Genomic DNA, 18,587 nt, shown 5'->3' with positions numbered 1-18,587 from the left:
AGGTATATGTGTTGTCTGTGTAGGTGTAAAATAGAGGTAAGCTGAGAAATTGCAGAGGACTTGCAAGTCTTGCATGGTAATGAGAAAAGGGACACTAATTCTTTCATTTGATGCTCTGTAATTATGGCGTCCATGGCCGAGTCTGGCACACCAACTAGATTTATGGTCTCCCTTGGTATGAAACTGTGTGTTCATGTGTGTGTGAGGAAGAAAGACAGTGGAGGTGAGGCAAGATAGAGAGCAGAGAGCGAGAAGCTAACAGGCAATTGGACAAAGGGGAGGGAAGGCAGAGTGAGAAAAAAAATTAAAGAGTGTTATAAAACACAGTCTCCTATCTTAAATCACAAGTTTTGCCCAAGTGAAGTGTAGGCTGTGATTACTATGATAAAAGGTCATGGCTGAATACATTTACATCTTCTCAATGACAAATTGACCTTGTTGGAGTGCAAGCCAAGAGGATGTACCTACATCTGTTTGTATTGTGTATATTTATTTATTTTTTAAATCTCCAATCGAATAAAGATTTTGTTGCAGTTTTTCTGATCTACAACATTTGCCTGTTACGCATAGTATAGGTAATGAGTGTTAGGTGTTAACTTGATGTATGAATCCATGTGTCTCTGTCCCTTCAAATATCAAAATATATTCTATGTAAAGAAAAAACGTGTGCTCCATGACATTTATCCACTTCTATTTTACTGACTTAATCAATTACCTTCTAACAATACGTCACTTCTGAGTTTCAGTGCTTGACAATTACGTTTTTTTTCTCTGTGTTTAATGACACCCATTAAGCCCGCTTTGGTTGGTGTTACCATGGTAAAAAAAAAAACAATCATAAAAGCTGTCCTTTGGTGTCCTTAATGACTGAGGATATCACAGCCTGTTTGTTAATACTGTAAGTCCTCTTTCTGATGACTTTTAACCCTTTTAAGGATGATTTATTGCAAATACTCATTCTTTTTAATTATCCCTGCAGCAAGGTGTCCAACAGTTTTGTAAATCCATTACTGAAAATCAATACTCAGCTTTTAGGTTATGAATTAATTAATGAAGTGTGAAGTTTACTCTGAGTGAGGGCCCATTGATGAAGAAGGAATGTGACAGTGACATAAAGGTAAAAAGACAGAATGAAGACATAGACCAGGTGACTCCAAATGATCCGATATTGCCTGGTATGGCACATATTAGCATTATGCCTTTAATTGCCTTTAATTTCTGTTGTTCATTTAAGTTAATTTGAGGTCTTGGAAGCAAACATTTATCTGTTGCATATGAGTGAGTAATTTCCCCCCACATGCCTTTGACAGCCAGTCTCCCGGCCTGGCTATCATTATGTTAGGACCAATTTTACAGGAAAAAAAGTGTTGGAAGCTTCACTGATTTTTTTTTGTTTGTTGTTGTTGTTTTTTGTCGTTTCTGTTTTTCTGTGTGTTTCCAAATGTTGTCCAAATTTTACCAGTAAACACCACTTATTAGCTAACTAGCTAGCCAACTTTCTAAAAATATAACCTTAGGCACTTTAAAGGTTACAACATAAATTGTTACTAAGATAGTTGCTATTAAATGAGGCTATGATTTAATGTTACATTTTGCATAGTTGCACACTTTTAAGCAGAAGAGCATCTGAGAGAAAAACAGGACGGGAGCCTCTAAATTCATTGTGCACCTGTGGGACAGAGACAAGAAACAGGCAAAGTATATGTTTTCTGACCTGAAGCATGCTCCACATTCAAGTTGATATTGTATGCAAACCATTTAGCAAACTGTCTCGTTCTATCCCATGTTTAAATTAAATAGCCCTGCAGCTGAAATCACTGCTTTTCTCAGAGTGCACTACCTTGCAACTAATAGTCCCCATTATTCATGGCTCTACAGCAGAGGTCACTGCCATGGGGTTTACTTTTCTCTACCTCACTAAATTGGAAGTCAAGAGAAAATGAATCGAGACACCCACACATGGAATGAGCTATAGGTTTGACTTTGACTTGTCCTCAAACTGCAAAGTGAAAAAATAGTTTTATATACATGTCATATGGATCATCAGAAAGTGTGCTGTAGGTCAATCTGGGTATCGATGTATCAAGAATTTTGAATGAAATATGATTTTGTTTTTTTGTAACATTTATTTTCTCTCCATTATTATTTAGGCTCAGAGGTATGATATAGATAAACTAAGCCATCCCTTGTGTGTTATTATTTCCTTGGCTCAATAATGATAGGAAATAGAAAAAAAGAAATTCTTAACAGTTTTATAATATTGTGAGGTCAACATGTTCTGCAAAGGTTTTACTGTAAAAAGCTACAGTATCACTACATGCCCTTTGATAACCAGCATACGTAACCATACAAACTATGCTTTTATCCAAAATTTCCTTAACTTGGAATTATCTGTTTTGACTGTATTTAAAGGAACATACTACATAAATACTAGGATACTGACATCAAATTACAAAGCTAAATGAAGTTTTTTGCCTCATTTTTCACTTTGTCTTAAAATCTGATACTTCTGATATCACCTGCAAAAGCTTTTTGAAAATATTATTCACCACAAACAATGCTGGCTGCCAGTCCAGAGCAAGTCTTCAATTTTCCGTGACTGCCACAAGGAAGTCATGGACAAGACCGACATCTGATAAATTGGTGATTTTAAAAACCAACAGTTGAGTTAAGGTGATGGTTTGAAGCCTGAAACTATTTGTCACCTTGCAAGTTCAAGGTCTGACTTTGAAAATTGAGACATTTTGCCATAAGACTGAAAAATCCTCTTCAATTTGCTGAGCTTGACCTTTTCATCATCCCGGCAGAGAAATTATTTTATAACACAGAAGGACTGTGTCATTCAGCAGCCTCTTGCACACACATATGCCTGGTATCCATATATTGCTTAACCCCTGATAATCTCATTTCCAGAAAAGGTTGGGGAAGGTCTTATTGTCATGGTCCTGGGTCGTTGACCCAGCGTTTTGTGTTTTGTGACTATTTCCCTCTGTTCTAGTTATTCTGTGTCCTCCCCCCTTGTGTCCGGTTCGGGTTCTAGATTTCCTGTTTTACTTTGTAGGTCTGTGTCTCGTTATGCCCATTAAGTTCCAGCTGTGTCCCCTCCTGTGTGCCATTTCCTCATTACCTGGTGTGTGTATTTATAGTTGGTGTCTGCCTGTGCTCCTCGTCGGCTCGTCTGCACTCATCTGTGTATTTCTGCGTATCTCTGCATTCATCTGTGTTTCTTGGTATCCTGGTCCTTGGTCTGCGTCTCTCTGCTCCGCTCTCCGTTTTGTAAGATTTCAGGTTTGCTCTTTAGTTTCTCCCAGTTTAGGTTTCCGTTTGTAATTACTCGTGCTTCATTGCCTGTTTTTGCCACTACCACCCTGTAAATAAAACGTCATTCGTATCATCAGTTTGCTGCATTTTGGGTCCTCCTTTTCCTCCACACCACACGGCTCCCTCCGCCAGCCGTGACAGTACGAGCCGACCAAACATGGACCCAGCGGCATCCGCACCTCCCGAGGAGCTTCGGGAGGAACTAATTGACTCTGTTTCCAGGTTGGTTAACCTATGGCTCCAGCATGAGGGGGAGGAGTGTCTCCGCGCTGTAGAAGCCAGGCTACAGCAGCTCATCTCTGCTCACTCCTGGCTGCTGGACTCTCTTCACCCGCTCGCACAGGACTTCATACTCAACGAACTGCACCTTCACCCACCAGCCGCTACCGCTTCCCAACTCAGCCCGGTGGCGAAGATTTTGCCCGGCCCGCCGGAGGTTTTGCCCGGGAGGAAGCGACGATCGCGCCGTCGGCGCATCACCCCACAGCCGAAGACTAGGACTTCGGAACTGCCGGCTGTGGTGAGTGGAAAAGACACTCCGTCTGTTTCGCCAGCTCGCATGACTGTTTATTCCGGGGCTGTGTTTGTTGAGCCAGCTGCCCAGCCGGTAGCTCGGTTAGCTGCCCTGCAGCCGCTACCTCAGTTAGCCACTCAATCTCCACCTCCATTACAGTCACAGCCAGACCTATTAGACACCTTGTTACAATCCGTGGCTCAGTCAATAGCTCAGTTGGCAAGAGACTCATCAGCGTTATTACCAGCTCAGCCACCTATTCAGCCACCATCTTCACCAGCTCCGCCTGTACTACAAGTCCAGTCCATCCAACCGGAAAAGCACTGTTTTTCACCTGTTCATGTCAAGCAGAGAGACACACCACATAACGCAGTAGTCAGTCCGCAACAGCTGGCCAGCCCAGAGACTGTGACGCACTCCAGGGCCTCCCCAGAGGCTGGGTCCCAGCCCCCGGCTGACTCTGGACCCCTGGAGGTTAAGAAGCCAGCTGAGGACTGCATCCGGCTGTCGCTGCCTGAGCTGAGTCGATGCTCTGTGCAGCTGCAGTCTGCTTTGTGTTTGCCAGAGGCCCGTGCGCCTGCTGGTTCTGACCCGTACCTGCCAGAGGCCCGTGCGCCTGCTGGTTCTGACCCGTACCTGCCAGAGGCCCGTGCGCCTGCTGGCTCTGTTCTGTGCCTGCCAGAGGCCCGTGCGCCTGCTGGCTCTATTCTGTGCCTGCCAGAGGCCCGTGCGCCTACTGGTTCTGACCTGTGTGTTCCAGGGGCCCCGGTGCCCACTGGTCCAGAGACTGTTTTCGCTGGGGGGCCCGAGGAGCCCGTCCAGCCTCCTGCTTCGCCTGCTGGGGGGCCCGAGGAGCCCGTCCAGCCTCCTGTCTCGCCTGCTGGGGGGCCCGAGGAGCCCGTCCAGCCTCCTGTCTCGCCTGCTGGGGGGCCCGAGGAGCCCGTCCAGCCTCAAGACTCATCAGCTGGAGGTTCAGGAGAACCTAGCCAGCCTCCTGTCTCGTCAGCTGGGGGGCCCGAGGAGCACATCCAGCCCCAAGACCCATCATCGCCACCAGCTGCAGCCTCTGTGTCTCCATCCTCGCCAGCTGCGGCCTCTGTGTCTTCACCCACGCCGTCGCCTGGTCCAGCCACTACTTCACCCACGCCTGGCCCGGCTTCAGCCTCTGCTTCACCCACGCCTGGCCCGGCTTCAGCCTCTGCTTCACCCACGCCTGGCCCGGCTTCAGCCTCTGCTTCACCCACGCCTGGCCCGGCCTCTGCTTCTGCTTCATCCTCGCCTGGCCCGGCCTCTGCTTCTGCTTCATCCTCGCCTGGCCCGGCCTCTGCTTCTGCTTCATCCTCGCCTGGCCCGGCTTCAGCTTCTGCTTCATCCTCGCCTGGTCCGGCTCCAGCCTTCGTGTCTTCAGCATCGCCTGGCCCGGCTTCAGCATCCTCATCAGCTGCCTCGTCTGGTCCAGCCTCTGCTTCGGTCTCGTCTGGTGCTGCGACGGCCACGCCAACTTCGGGTCCCAAACTGCCGCCTCGACATCGGCGGTCATCTGCCAGGCCGCTGGTGGAGCGTCATCGTCAACATGGACGACCTCCTAGACGCAGCCGCTGCCGTCAGCGCGGTCGGCCTCCAGACTTGTGTCATCGCCGCCGTTGCCGTCCGCACGGTCGGCCTCCAGACTTCTGTTATCGCCGCCGTTGCTGTCCGCACGGTCGGCCGCCTGAACGGTTTCCCTGTTGCCGCCGCTGCCGTGTGCACGGGCGGCCCCCTGAACTGCCTCCACTCCGCCACCGCTGCCTTCCGCTTGGTCGGCTTATGGATCTGCGTCGCCGACGTGGCCGGCCTCAGAAGATAAACTGTCCTGGACTTCTGAGCTGTGAGCCTCTGGGCCGGCCTCCTGACCTGTGTTTTGTCCTGGTACTCCAGCATGTGTGTTTTTGTTTTGGACAATTCCCTCGGTCCGCTGGAGCTTGTTTTGTTCGGTGTTGGTCCCTCCGTCCTGGGCCCCCGCCGCCCGCCCTGGGTTGGTCGTCTGTTTTTGTTTTGGGCTGTCTGGAGCCAGCCCTTGGAGGGGGGGTACTGTCATGGTCCTGGGTCGTTGACCCAGCGTTTTGTGTTTTGTGACTATTTCCCTCTGTTCTAGTTATTCTGTGTCCTCCCCCCTTGTGTCCGGTTCGGGTTCTAGATTTCCTGTTTTACTTTGTAGGTCTGTGTCTCGTTATGCCCATTAAGTTCCAGCTGTATCCCCTCCTGTGTGCCATTTCCTCATTACCTGGTGTGTGTATTTATAGTTGGTGTCTGCCTGTGCTCCTCGTCGGCTCGTCTGCACTCATCCGTGTATTTCTGCGTATCTCTGCATTCATCTGTGTTTCTTGGTATCCTGGTCCTTGGTCTGCGTCTCTCTGCTCCGCTCTCCGTTTTGTAAGATTTCAAGTTTGCTCTTTAGTTTCTCCCAGTTTAGGTTTCCGTTTGTAATTACTCGTGCTGCATTGCCTGTTTTTGCCACTACCACCCTGTAAATAAAACGTCATTCGTATCATCAGTTTGCTGCATTTTGGGTCCTCCTTTTCCTCCACACCACACGGCTCCCTCCCCCAGCCGTGACACTTATGGCTGATTGGGCCAACAGGAATAGAGTTTAGACATCCCCAGAAACAAAATGCATCACTCATACAAATTTATCAGGGTCATTAAGAGCCCCATTCATATTCCCTGCATTCGAAGTTATGTGCATTTGCATGTTTCATTATTTTTCTAATTACAGGAGAATGGTGTGGTGTGATAGGATTTAATGTATCTCTCCACCTCCTTTGTACGTCAGGCAAGATGGATCCTCCCTTCCCCCTCTCGATGGGCAACATAATATATCAGCTTTGCAAGTCTTATTTAGCGACACAGTGGTTAAGACCAAGTCTGCCCTGGGTTCAAGTCCATCAGCCAGGGTCTTTTTGAACTTGAATCTGGAAAACTCTCAGGAAGTTCAAATGATGCATGTTTTGCCAGACCTGTATTTTTAAGAAAAGCTAAAAAATGTAATTTGGGTTTTCATACTAAAACATGTGTGCTACATTGATAGCAATAGTTGCAATGCTTTTATAAACTAGTCTAAGATAAACTTACCCTTTGTAACTAGTAACTAGTTGCATGTGAAATGACAGTCACAATGTGTTTGCTTTTTTAAATTGTTATCTTATTATCTATATGCTAGCATTATGTACTGTGTCAGTCATACATCATCTTGCAAGCTAGTGTGCATATCTGGTGTATATATGACTGATACACACAATCATATGTGGAAATGAGAAATAATTCCTATATCCGTGACAGTCGCTTTATCTAGCATAAAGTGACTGGTGTACTGTATGCACATTGTACACTATGGGAAAATATATAAAAGACAAATGCAGAGCTGGTTAGCGATTAGTATGGCAATATCAAACAAATGACACAAAGTAGTTTAATAGTCAGATTTAATGATGGTCTTTGCCATACTCTTAGCAAAAGGTATTGTCTGTATTTAGTAGGGATGGGTACCGGTGTCCGGTGCCATGATGGCACCGGTTCTGACATAAACGGTAGTAACCAGACCGAAAAGCAGCGCACATTTCGGTGCTTTATTTCGGTGCTTTTTTTTTCCTGAGCTGTGATACACTTTTAGCCAATCGTTTTACGTTTCCGAGGATAGTAGGCGGGGCCAGGTACGTACGTTCTGTTAGCGCAGAGCTACAGATTAAAAATGTCCAAGGCAAAGCGGTTAAAAGTCTGGCTGTACTTCACAGCAAAATATGCAAACTCAGCAGCCTGCAACAAGTGCTTTAAGCTGATACTGTGATACTGTCAAAGGAGGTAACACCTCGAATCTCATGAAACACCTGGCGACGCATAGCGTTTTTTTAAAAGCCGAGAAATGCGCCGTATTTGATGGCAGCAGTGGCCGTTCTTCTCTGCGTGAGTAGCTTAATGTTGTTCTTGTGTGATTTACGTTGAGTAGGCTAACCACGTTATTACATTAATGCATGTAAGGTGAACTAGCAAACATCATCATAGCTACATGCGGCTGTCTTCTTGTTTGATGGCAGATACTCCCTTCACCCTGGCCAAAAAGGCTAAAATGACCAAAGAAAAAGAGGGAAACTGCTAAACATGAGAGGTTTTTGGACAAAGTTTGTGTTTTTTTCATTGTTTAAGCACTGCTTCCAGCCAAGAGTGATACCATATATGCCCCATAGCTGCAGAAAAGGCTAACATTGTTATCTTTTTACAAAAAAACAGCTGAACATGAGAGGTTTTTGGACCAATTTTGTGTTCTCCATTCTTTAAGCACCGGTTTGAGCACCGTTTGAGCACCGGCACCGTTTCAAAAGTACCGATTTGGCACCGGTATCGGATAAAACCTAAACGATACCCATCCCTAGTATTTAGGAAGGTGCACCATGCACGTTTTATGACTAACATAGCTTTGTGGCCTTATTGCATAGGTATCTAAGAAGACGTCTCTGAAGGTTCTAAGTCACCCGGGTCATAGTGGTCTTGGAAAGACTTGGAAACTTGGAAAGAAAAGCATCTGGACTTCATTACATTTCTTGAAGACGTTTCACCTCTCATCTGAGAAGCTTCTTCAGTTCTTAGAGCAATTGGTGGAGAGTCCCAGATTTTTAAGCCATTATGGGAGTGTCCCATAGAGGGTTGTGGACCTCCTATTGATCCTCTGCTTAATCACACGTCCCAAGGTATGGAAACGGGTCAGCCAAGGTTTCGGGTGAACCCATTGTGAGACCTTGCCCCACCCTATCATGTGACTTACTGAAATCAAATGACCCAAGATGTGAGTGGGTGTTAAGGCGTCAGGGGAGGGATCTCAAAACTGGATTATAGATGGCAGACAGTTGGTGTCGTAAGCCATGCCCTCTGTTCAAAGATGGTCATTCACAGTAGACATAGATGGCTTCTTTCACTTCTCTTTCAAACCATCTGTCTTCTCTGTCTAAAATGTGAACACTGGCATCCTCAAAAGAGTGACTGTTGTCCTTTAGATGCAGATGTACAGCCAAGTCTTGTGCCGTCGAGGTGGCTCTTCTATGCTGTTGGTTTCTCCAGTGTAGACGTCTGAGCATTCTTTGCTGCACTGCACAGCATATGCTACATTGCTAAGTTTGTGTTTAGGAGTTTTGTCTTTGGGATGAACCAGGATGCACACAGAAATGGCAGCAGAGGTATATTTATAATGTCATGACTCCCCATTTATTTCTGTTTTAAGTCTAGTTTTTTAACTATGTGTCGCACTTTAACTATTCATTCACTCATCACTATATTTTGTAGATTTTCACATCCATGGCCAACTTATAATCACTGGTTAAACAATTAAGCAAATGCAAGTAATCAGCAGGTAGTAAGAAAATAAACTACTAACTCTTTTACGTTAAGTCCACACCTACACGGGTATTTTTGAAAACGCAGCTGTTTCGTCCACACGTAAACGGCATTTCGAATCACCGAAAACGGAGATTTTTTTAAAACTCATTTGTTTGTTTGTTTGTTTTGTGGACGAGGAATACAGAGTTCGTCATGCAACGTTAAAGGTATGTGCCTTTTTTCACGTCACGCTGTGCGCCACGTTATTGTTTACATGAGATGAATTGCAGAATGGCAGATATTCAGATTAACAGTATTTTGTCTCTATCTTCAGGTTTTACACGCTTACATATACAGGGAGTGCAGAATTATTAGGCAAATGAATATTTTGTCCACTTCACCCTCTTCATGCATGTTGTCTTACTCCAAGCTGTATAGGCTCGAAAGCCTTCTACCAATTAAGCATATTAGGTGATGTGCATCTCTGTAATGAGAAGGGGTGTGGTCTAATGACATCAACACCCTATATCAGGTGTGCATAATTATTAGGCAACGTCCTTTCCTTTGGCAAAATGGGTCAAAAGAAGGACTTGACAGGCTCAGAAAAGTCAAAAATTGTGAGATATCTTGCAGAGGGATGCAGCAGTCTCAAAATTGCAAAGCTTCTGAAGCGTGATCATCGAACAATCAAGCGTTTCATTCAAAATAGTCAACAGGGTCGCAAGAAGCGTGTGGAAAAACCAAGGCGCAAAATAACTGCCCATGAACTGAGAAAAGTCAAGTGTGCAGCTGCCAAGATGCCACTTGCCACCAGTTTGGCCATATTTCAGAGCTGCAACATCACTGGAGTGCCCAAAAGCACAAGGTGTGCAATACTCAGAGACATGGCCAAGGTAAGAAAGGCTGAAAGACGACCACCACTGAACAAGACACACAAGCTGAAACGTCAAGACTGGGCCAAGAAATATCTCAAGACTGGTTTTTCTAAGGTTTTATGGACTGATGAAATGAGAGTGAGTCTTGATGGGCCAGATGGATGGGCCCGTGGCTGGATTGGTAAAGAGCAGAGAGCTCCAGTCCGACTCAAACGCCAGCAAGGTGGAGGTGGAGTACTGGTTTGGGCTGGTATCATCAAAGATGAGCTTGTGGGGCCTTTTCGGGTTGAGGATGGAGTCAAGCTCAACTCCCAGTCCTACTGCCAGTTTCTGGAAGACACCTTCTTCAAGCAGTGGTACAGGAAGAAGTCTGCATCCTTCAAGAAAAACATGATTTTCATGCAGGACAATGCTCCATCACACGCGTCCAAGTACTCCACAGCGTGGCTGGCAAGAAAGGGTATAAAAGAAGAAAAACTAATGACATGGCCTCCTTGTTCACCTGATCTGAACCCCATTGAGAACCTGTGGTCCATCATCAAATGTGAGATTTACAAGGAGGGAAAACAGTACACCTCTCTGAACAGTGTCTGGGAGGCTGTGGTTGCTGCTGCACGCAATGTTGATGGTGAACAGATCAAAACACTGACAGAATCCATGGATGGCAGGCTTTTGAGTGTCCTTGCAAAGAAAGGTGGCTATATTGGTCGCTGATTTGTTTTTGTTTTGTTTTTGAATGTCAGAAATGTATATTTGTGAATGTGGAGATGTTATATTGGTTTCACTGGTAAATATAAATAATTGAAATGGGTATATATTTGTTTTTGGTTAAGTTGCCTAATAATTATGCACAGTAATAGTCACCTGCACACACAGATATCCCCCTAAAATAGCTAAAACTAAAAACAAACTAAAAACTACTTCCAAAAACATTCAGCTTTGATATTAATGAGTTTTTTTGGGTTCCTTGAGAACATGGTTGTTGTTCAATAATAAAATTATTCCTCAAAAATACAACTTGCCTAATAATTCTGCACTCCCTTTAAACACGCAGTTACTGTCCCTCTATTTAGAAAGACAGAGGTGTCACGGTGTAATTATTTTACATGTAGTTGTTTTTTTCCTGTGTAATAATATTCAACATTGCTATCAATAAATTTTTCAAAAAAATGCCTCTTTGTGCAAAATGGGTTTAAAAACATCTCCAAAATGTCAGGAGTAGATAGCCATTACAACAAGTGTTTGTGAATTAAAAATCAAGAATGTGGGATACTGTTTGTCCATGATTTGAACAGCCCAGCGGTACTCCCTACGAAGGGAAAACCAATTTTGCAGGGGAGACCTACCTTGGCACTTGTGCAGGTGAAACCAAAGGGAAGATATGCTTCACCATATTTTCTAGTCTTTGGCTTAGAATGAAGTTGGTTTGGAAACATATTCAGTGATGCTTCATCTCCTGCTTTGCGTTTGTGTGGGAACCCTGTGCTAGCAGTGTCCAAGCACTGGTTGTTGTTTTTTTTCCCTTTTCATGCCGCGCCTCCCCTGCAATGGCTCTGCGCCCCCCCCTAGGGGGCGGGCCCCACACTTTGGGAAGGTCTGGGTTAAACTAACACACGTCTTTAGACTGAGGGAGGAAGTTAGAGTAGCTGGAGAACACACACTCCAAGTTGTTAGTAGATTCCATGCAGAACTTTACAGGGCCGCTGCAATTGCAGCCACACACTAATTTGTCCCTCTATGTAAATTTGTTGCTTCTGTCTAATATATTATTCTGGTCAACAGTAGTTCCAGATTTCAAAAACGAAACGTTTTTTTTGGCAAGTCCAAACTAAAATGGGTGAATATTTATGTGCCAGTAAAAATGATTCAAAAAATTAATTGGTAACCTAGAAGTGTAACAAAAAAGCAGGTCCCAGGCTGGGTCCCTTAGCCAAACATTTAATAAGCAAACACACAAACTGCTCTCCAAGTGTGATATTAAAGTAAAAATTCATGAATACTACTGCGTTTACCTCCATATAATTATTATTGTTTTAGCCTTGTTATGAATAGTTTTTCTTTTTTCACTTTTGTATATGAAATTCCTTCCCTAAAAAGATTTGTACATTTGGCTAAGGCACTAATTTCCTGGTCAGCATTGCTTTTGAATAAAGACATACTGTAGGCTCCAGGGGATGAGAAACCGACAGACAGGGAGCTGAGAAAATGGATGAAGCCAGATCAGACTGGCCTAGCAAGATCATTCCCTGGGTTATTCCCTCGTTTAATATCAGCTCTGATTCTAATATATATTTATGAAGCTCTCCTGTGCACATTGACATCCTAGTTACCACAGCAGCAGGTGTTCGGTCGATGTAGTATACGGCCTGGGTCTCAGACAAACACACACAGTGGAACACCTAGATGAAGACTAGCATATTATTTAGGACACACAGATTCCCAAACAGACAATAGATTTTATTTATTTATTTTTTCAAGCAAGCTTTTTCCTGGAGGGTGACTGCTTTCACTTTTGGTGCTTCCAAGGTCAAAAAGAACTGTGTCTCATTATAATCTACAGGTGCTTTTGGAATTCCAAATCTAGCGTATGTGTGTGTGTTTGTTATTATGTGCAGTACACGACTATGTTGTGTCTATGTGTGCTTACGTGTGTGTTTGAATGGAAATGAGTATATCTAAAGGGCTCTCACCCTCTCTCACAAGATAGATAGGATCTTAACAAGCATGAGGGCAGAAGGGAAGTGTGTGAGTCTGTGTGTGTTTGCCTTCCGGCTACAGCATTTTTTCCCAGATTGATATTGCATCAAATCACAAAGACAATTCCCTTGATTTTCTGACTCGTGGCATGGCCGGTAGTGAACTATGAGAGCTGTTCGATCAAATATTTACCAGTATATATCCTGACTCACACCACAACAAATTTTATTTATGTTCTTGGCAAAAAGTACTGCAAAGAACTTGCACATTACAGGGACAGTAAGGAAAGGACAGTGCATCTGTTATTTTATGTTTACCTAATGAAATAAGACAAAAATAATAATAAAAAGAAAAATCGACTTGAGTTTATATGGAAATATTGTTATCATACATCTCTGTAAACAATAATGTCTCTGTGCTAACACTTGAATAACACTTGCGTAAGTACTAGATAGAATGATCTGTCATTCTAATGAAGAGCTTGTTTGTCCTACCTGGTTAGACAAGCTTATTCTTGCCTTCTGTGGATCAAATTTCTCAACCACCCCTCAAGAGGCATCAGAATGCTGTCTTGTTCATCTTGTCCAACATCTTCATAATATAGAAATACATTTGACATGTTACATGATCAACAATATGTTTTCTCCAGGATAGCTATTGTTAAAGGTTTTGCATAAACTGTCCTCCTCTAGTTTGTTATCAAAGCATATTCAGCAAAGCTGGCCAAAGCTGGAAGGTATGTTTCATCATATTTTAATTGCATATTTTTGGGGCATATTTGACATAGCATTGCACATTCATTTCATGTTATAGGACATGCACTAGAAAGGATTTCAGAAATTTGATTACAGTGCAATTTAATAATTGCAGGTCATTACTACAGAGGTAGAAAGTTATTATAGTTACATAATCTATACAGTGGATTTACTGCATGTAGTTAAATAGAATTGATTTGCTTTTCCACATCTTAAAACAAATTACATTTTAAAAACTAGTCCAAAAGGCACCAATTTGAAAAGTGGCTGAGGTTTAGCCATTAAAAGGAAGCCTGATATAGAAGCCCAACTAATGGTCTATTTTCTGTTTTGGGTGTTTTTGTTGATGTTTTTTTATGTGCAAGAATAGTGACTTGTGGAGAATGACACCACTCACTGTATATGATGCAATCAAGGAACTGAAATGGAAAATGTATGGTATAGAACGGTTTGTAGGGAAGTAGGTTTTGTTCTCCCTTTTGGAAGGGAAATCAAAAAAGTACTGTGAACATCTGCCCCATACTTTAGCTGGACTTTGGGTGTGACATCAATAAAGAAAGAGAGAAATAGAGAAAGATACAGAGAAAGAAGAGAATGCAAAGAGGACAGGATTAGTAAAAAAGAAGTGATGGCAGCTAAACAAAGGATGACCAGTGGAACAACACTTGGTCCACATCCCACATAGCAAGCAGGTCTGACCCTGATCCGGTATCAAGCCGGCACTGCTGGATGACTTCTGGCATGATAAGACGTATGTCATCCAGATGTGGGCCAGGCCTGGCATAGATGGCACTGTCTATGTGATGGCATGCCATATCTGGCTTGATTGTAGTTTGGTGTATGTGGCCCAGGCCCATAGAAAACAGGTCTGACCCGGATCTGGCATCAAGCTGGCACTTCTGACTGACTCTGTCATGGCAGAGTGTATGTCAACCAGATGTGGGCCAGGTCTGGCAGTGATGGCACTGTTTATGTTCCTATTTTCCTATTTTAGTTATAAAGACCCAAATGCCTTAGGTGTAAGGCATTTGGGTCTGGCTGGCTCAAAACAGTTTCAGCTCTGGCCCCAGATATCAGCCTAATGTGTACATTAATCAAGCCATGTAATAACAACATGTGGCAGAACATAATAGTGCAAAAAGTAACATGACAAAACTCTGTTCAGACAGTGAATGGACTGATTCTTATAAAATGCTTTTTTACTCTCCTGGATTACTCAAAGTGCCACAAGTACAACATGCCACATTCACCCAATCACCCACTTTCTCTAAACTGAGTGCTTCCTAACTACGTTCATGCACGTTTAGACTTTTGACATGCAGACTGGAGGAGCCAGGGATCGAACCACTAACGTTGCGATCAGTGTGGGCCACCTCTGGCAAATCTGATCTGGGCCACCAAAGGGCCGTCATTCTTTGCGGTATGTGGGCCATGTGTAAGCACAATGTATGGGCCAGATCCGGGCCATACCAATTTTGCTATGTGGAATGACATACTGTACATATGGAGGTATGGAATTGCCTAGGAGAGAGACCATTGGATGACATACAGGTATCAAATTTAAAGAAGGTCATGTACAGCACTGTTGTAACTCCAGAGGGTTGATAAGTCATACTATGAAGACATGGGAAAAAGTTGTTGTCTTCTAAAGAGGAAGGTGATGAGCAGTAAGCAGCAGTATGGCCTCAGTGTTGATAGAGGAGTAAATAGCAGGTCAGATGGAATTATACTGTGTCTTTTTGGATCTAGAGAAAGCATGTGATTGGGTGCAAAGAGAAAGAACTGTGGTACTGTGTGAGGAAGGTCTGAATATGGTTTGGAGATGGTGGCTCTGACAAAAAAAGATGGGAGATGGAACTGGAAATGGAAAAGTTGAAGATGCTAATATTTTCATTAGGAGGCACCAGGAAATGAGTTTATCAGTGGGACAATTCCTGTTGAGTGGCTTGAGAACAAACAAGGCAAGAGGCAAGGCTGTATGGAGTATACTGAAGATAGTGGAAAAAGAATGCAGAATATGGAGGTGTCAGACATGAAGAAATGAGAAAGACCACTGAGAAAATTTATTGATGTACAGTAGTGAAGGAGGACATGCACAGGGTTGGTGTGACAGAAGAGGATGCCAGAAACAGGGTGAAATGGAAATTATTTGCTGTGGCAACCCCTAAAGGGACCAGAAAAAAAAGATGAACAATTTGTATTTGGTGTCAGTATTAAGATTGAAAATCAAGTATACTTAATGAAAAATGAGAATTTGCATAGGATGCAATTTTTTATTAGAAAATATTTAGTCCATATTCACACTGATGCAAAACTAAGTCATAATCCTACATTCTTAAAGTGAATTTTCAAAAGGGTTACAATCAAAACAAGTCAGTGCACCGTGAGTTCACTCAAATGACACAACATGTGGGAGGAATAAAATGAGGAAGGGTAGCACTGTATGTAGTAGAGGAGAAGGTGGTGGTAAAGGAGAGGACATTATGTACTCGTCCTTCATTTATCAAGCAAACTCTCACCACCATGCACAAAAGTATGAACATGGAAAATCATTTGACTTGCATGAAGTGATTTCTACAAGCACAGAAAACAGTGCTATGTTTTTGGTATTCTGTCTGCTCTACAAATGTCTTGCTACAGTGCTTGTTGAAATTGTGTTATATTTCCCTAGTGCATTAGCTCCATTTCACATTTTGGAAAACAAAAACCCTTTCTGTGTATGTGATAAAAAAGAAAAATCCTTGCTGGTGGTGAAGTGTGGTGTGATGGTAGTGCATTGGTGGTTCACTGCACAGTGAAATAGCAGGGCCAAATGACAGCATAGATTCCAGCTGGCTGGTAACATGCAGCTGCTGACACGTTCTCACATCATTCTATTTGAAATGTCCTCTGCCTCTAACGCCTTGCTAGAGTCGACATTCAGACTAAACTCCTCTTCGAAATGACCACACAGACAAGAGGGTTTGACTTCACTCCCTTTACTTAGGCCAGTTGAAGTAGGGTAAAACTGAGAAAACAACATGAAATGCTCTTAGAAATCAAAGACAAGGACAAATACACAATAACGGTACAAATGACTTGTTTAGCCAAAAGCATTAGCGAATCCTCTCTTTACAAACATTTCTATTAAGCAAACACTGCAATCGCATTTCTTCAAGTAGATTTTGTTCATTATAAAGGATGGAACAGAATTACATACCGACAATGCCCTTACAGACCATCTTAAGGGAGACAATTGTTACTACAGCAGAGAACAGGAGAACAGGAGAAGTCTTTTCCCCAAACAATAGCATGCACTTTCTGATGACATCATAGAACAGAGACAGATTTGTGCATGTTACCCCAGGTCATGCCAGAAGGAGGCACTAAAGAGCAACTTTCTCAGGGAAAATCTATTAAAACAGAACACAGTTACACGGTGACATAACACTATTTGTCATAATATCTTTTGGGGATTTTCTTAAATTACAGGTATACATCCCAAAACACAAGCAATAGTTGAGATAACTAAATGTTATCGCACATAACTAATGGGTTTATATTTATTATTTCTTCTTTTAGGCAGTCAAGAATGTTTTACCAGTGTTTACAAATGTTTTTTTTAAACGTCATTTGCCAGTATTGCTTTTTGCATTCTAACAATCAAGAGATGCAGTCACCGTATGTCTGGAACAGTCACCATCACTTAGTTCCTATTCTGCTGGCACACCATCTAGCCTGGAGAAGGGCCAAAAAAGTGTGAATTCTAAAGATGTATGCAGTATGGCCGAATGCTCCCCTAATCACATCTCTAGAAGGTGTTCAGGAAAAAATATTCTCTTACTCTCTGTTACTTCTTCAGAAAGTAAAGACATCTGTAGGCCCATTTATCTGTGTTCACTGTGTTTGTGGGTTATATAGCCTACATGTAAAAGTAAGGGGCTTCCAGCCAGTCTTCTATTATAGAGGAGTGGGAGGAAGTTCATGTACAGTAGGCTGGTCTGTTACCTGTAGACAGCATTGTGTCTCCAGGAGACAGACTCAGTGATATAGCCTGTGAAGCAGTTCTGTGTATCCACGAGGGGCTGCTGTCATAGGAATGGATTCTTTAAAACATGCTATGACCAGCAACACTTGTACTATAGTAGAAAGTGCCACAGCATGGAATTCACTCATGCAATAGTGAAGTATTTCAGGACTAGGTTAGTGATGTGATAAAAAATTGTCCATCAGCACATCTGTTAGCTGATGGGCACGTTCTTTGAAAGCCCAGCCTGGGATTATATTAGACCTTGCAGCTCTGCAAGGGTTAACACACTGCACACCGCTAACATGAGTCATATATATATTACAGAGTCTTTGCAACTGCTTTGTAGCACTAAAATATATCTACATTTTATTTTGTTTTTCATGCATTTTCAAAGGTCACAGATATATTTCATTTTTAGGATTACTCTTACAAACATACAGTACATAAGAAGCTGGTGAGGTATTAATAGTATGAAAGGAAGCTGTTGTAGCTCTGTTTTTATTATATTTGTGGGATATAGGGGTTTGGGTTTGAATTGGATTCCTTATCAGAATCAGAATCAGAAAACTTTATTGATCCCTAGGGGAAATTATAACATAATTATAATAATATTACTATATAATAATATAATAATAAGTGCTTATTAATGAATTGCAAAACATTTTCACATTAATAAACACCCTACATTTTTTGGTGTTTGGGAAGCTACTGCTTTTTTTTTGTTTTTTTTGTTTTGTTATCATGCGTCTGTGTAACATACTGACACGATTTAATCTTTCCTTGAATTTTTTTGAGTCTCACTGAGTATACAGCACCAGTGGCTAGTTTTCACCTGTGAATTTCTCAATTTTCATAGACTTCCAATCTCTTTGTCTGTCTCTGTCTTTCTCTTTCCCTTCTGTCTTAGAAACACTCATCATGAACAACAGCACACATTCCTATTTTCAATTATTCTGGCTGAGGGCAATATGTTTTAATGATGAGCTGATTCTCCAAGTGCAGTCTCCAGCTTTGCCAGCCTGAGCAGCAATGCCTTTTGCACATGTCAGGGTCGGGGCCTAGTTGTAATCTGA

At 42.8% G+C, this 18,587-nt stretch overlaps 1 protein-coding gene and 1 pseudogene across 1 annotated transcript; one reads left to right on the top strand and one right to left on the bottom strand.

Annotated features, from left to right (window-relative positions):
- Nucleotides 1-3,478: 3,478 nt before the first annotated feature.
- LOC146563811 (uncharacterized) lies at nt 3,479-6,251 on the top strand. The gene is made up of 5 exons (XM_085291127.1): nt 3,479-3,841; nt 4,100-4,441; nt 4,559-4,693; nt 4,775-5,849; nt 6,118-6,251. Exons 1-5 carry the CDS (start codon nt 3,479-3,481, stop codon nt 6,249-6,251), a joined length of 2,049 nt encoding a protein of 682 aa, XP_085147253.1.
- A 2,419-nt stretch (nt 6,252-8,670) lies between these two features.
- The window catches only part of LOC146563810 (uncharacterized), a 29,813-nt pseudogene continuing 19,896 nt past the window's right edge, over nt 8,671-18,587 (bottom strand).

The sequence above is a fragment of the Mchenga conophoros genome, linkage group LG11 (genome assembly GCF_057382185.1).
Source record: "Mchenga conophoros isolate Kocher_MC1m ecotype Shallow Benthic linkage group LG11, M_conophoros_male_GT1.1, whole genome shotgun sequence".
NCBI classification, from domain to species: domain Eukaryota; kingdom Metazoa; phylum Chordata; class Actinopteri; order Cichliformes; family Cichlidae; genus Mchenga; species Mchenga conophoros.
This window is presented reverse-complemented; position numbering and strand designations above follow the sequence as displayed.

Coding starts and splice junctions, on each gene's coding strand:
- LOC146563811 (XM_085291127.1), top strand. CDS start 3,479: ATGGACCCAGCGGCATCCGCACCTCCCGAGGAGCTTCGGGAGGAACTA. Junction 4,442..4,558: donor CTGACCCGTACCTGCCAGAG/GCCCGTGCGCCT, acceptor TGCCTGCCAGAG/GCCCGTGCGCCTACTGGTTC. Junction 4,694..4,774: donor CTGGGGGGCCCGAGGAGCCC/GTCCAGCCTCCT, acceptor GGGCCCGAGGAG/CCCGTCCAGCCTCAAGACTC.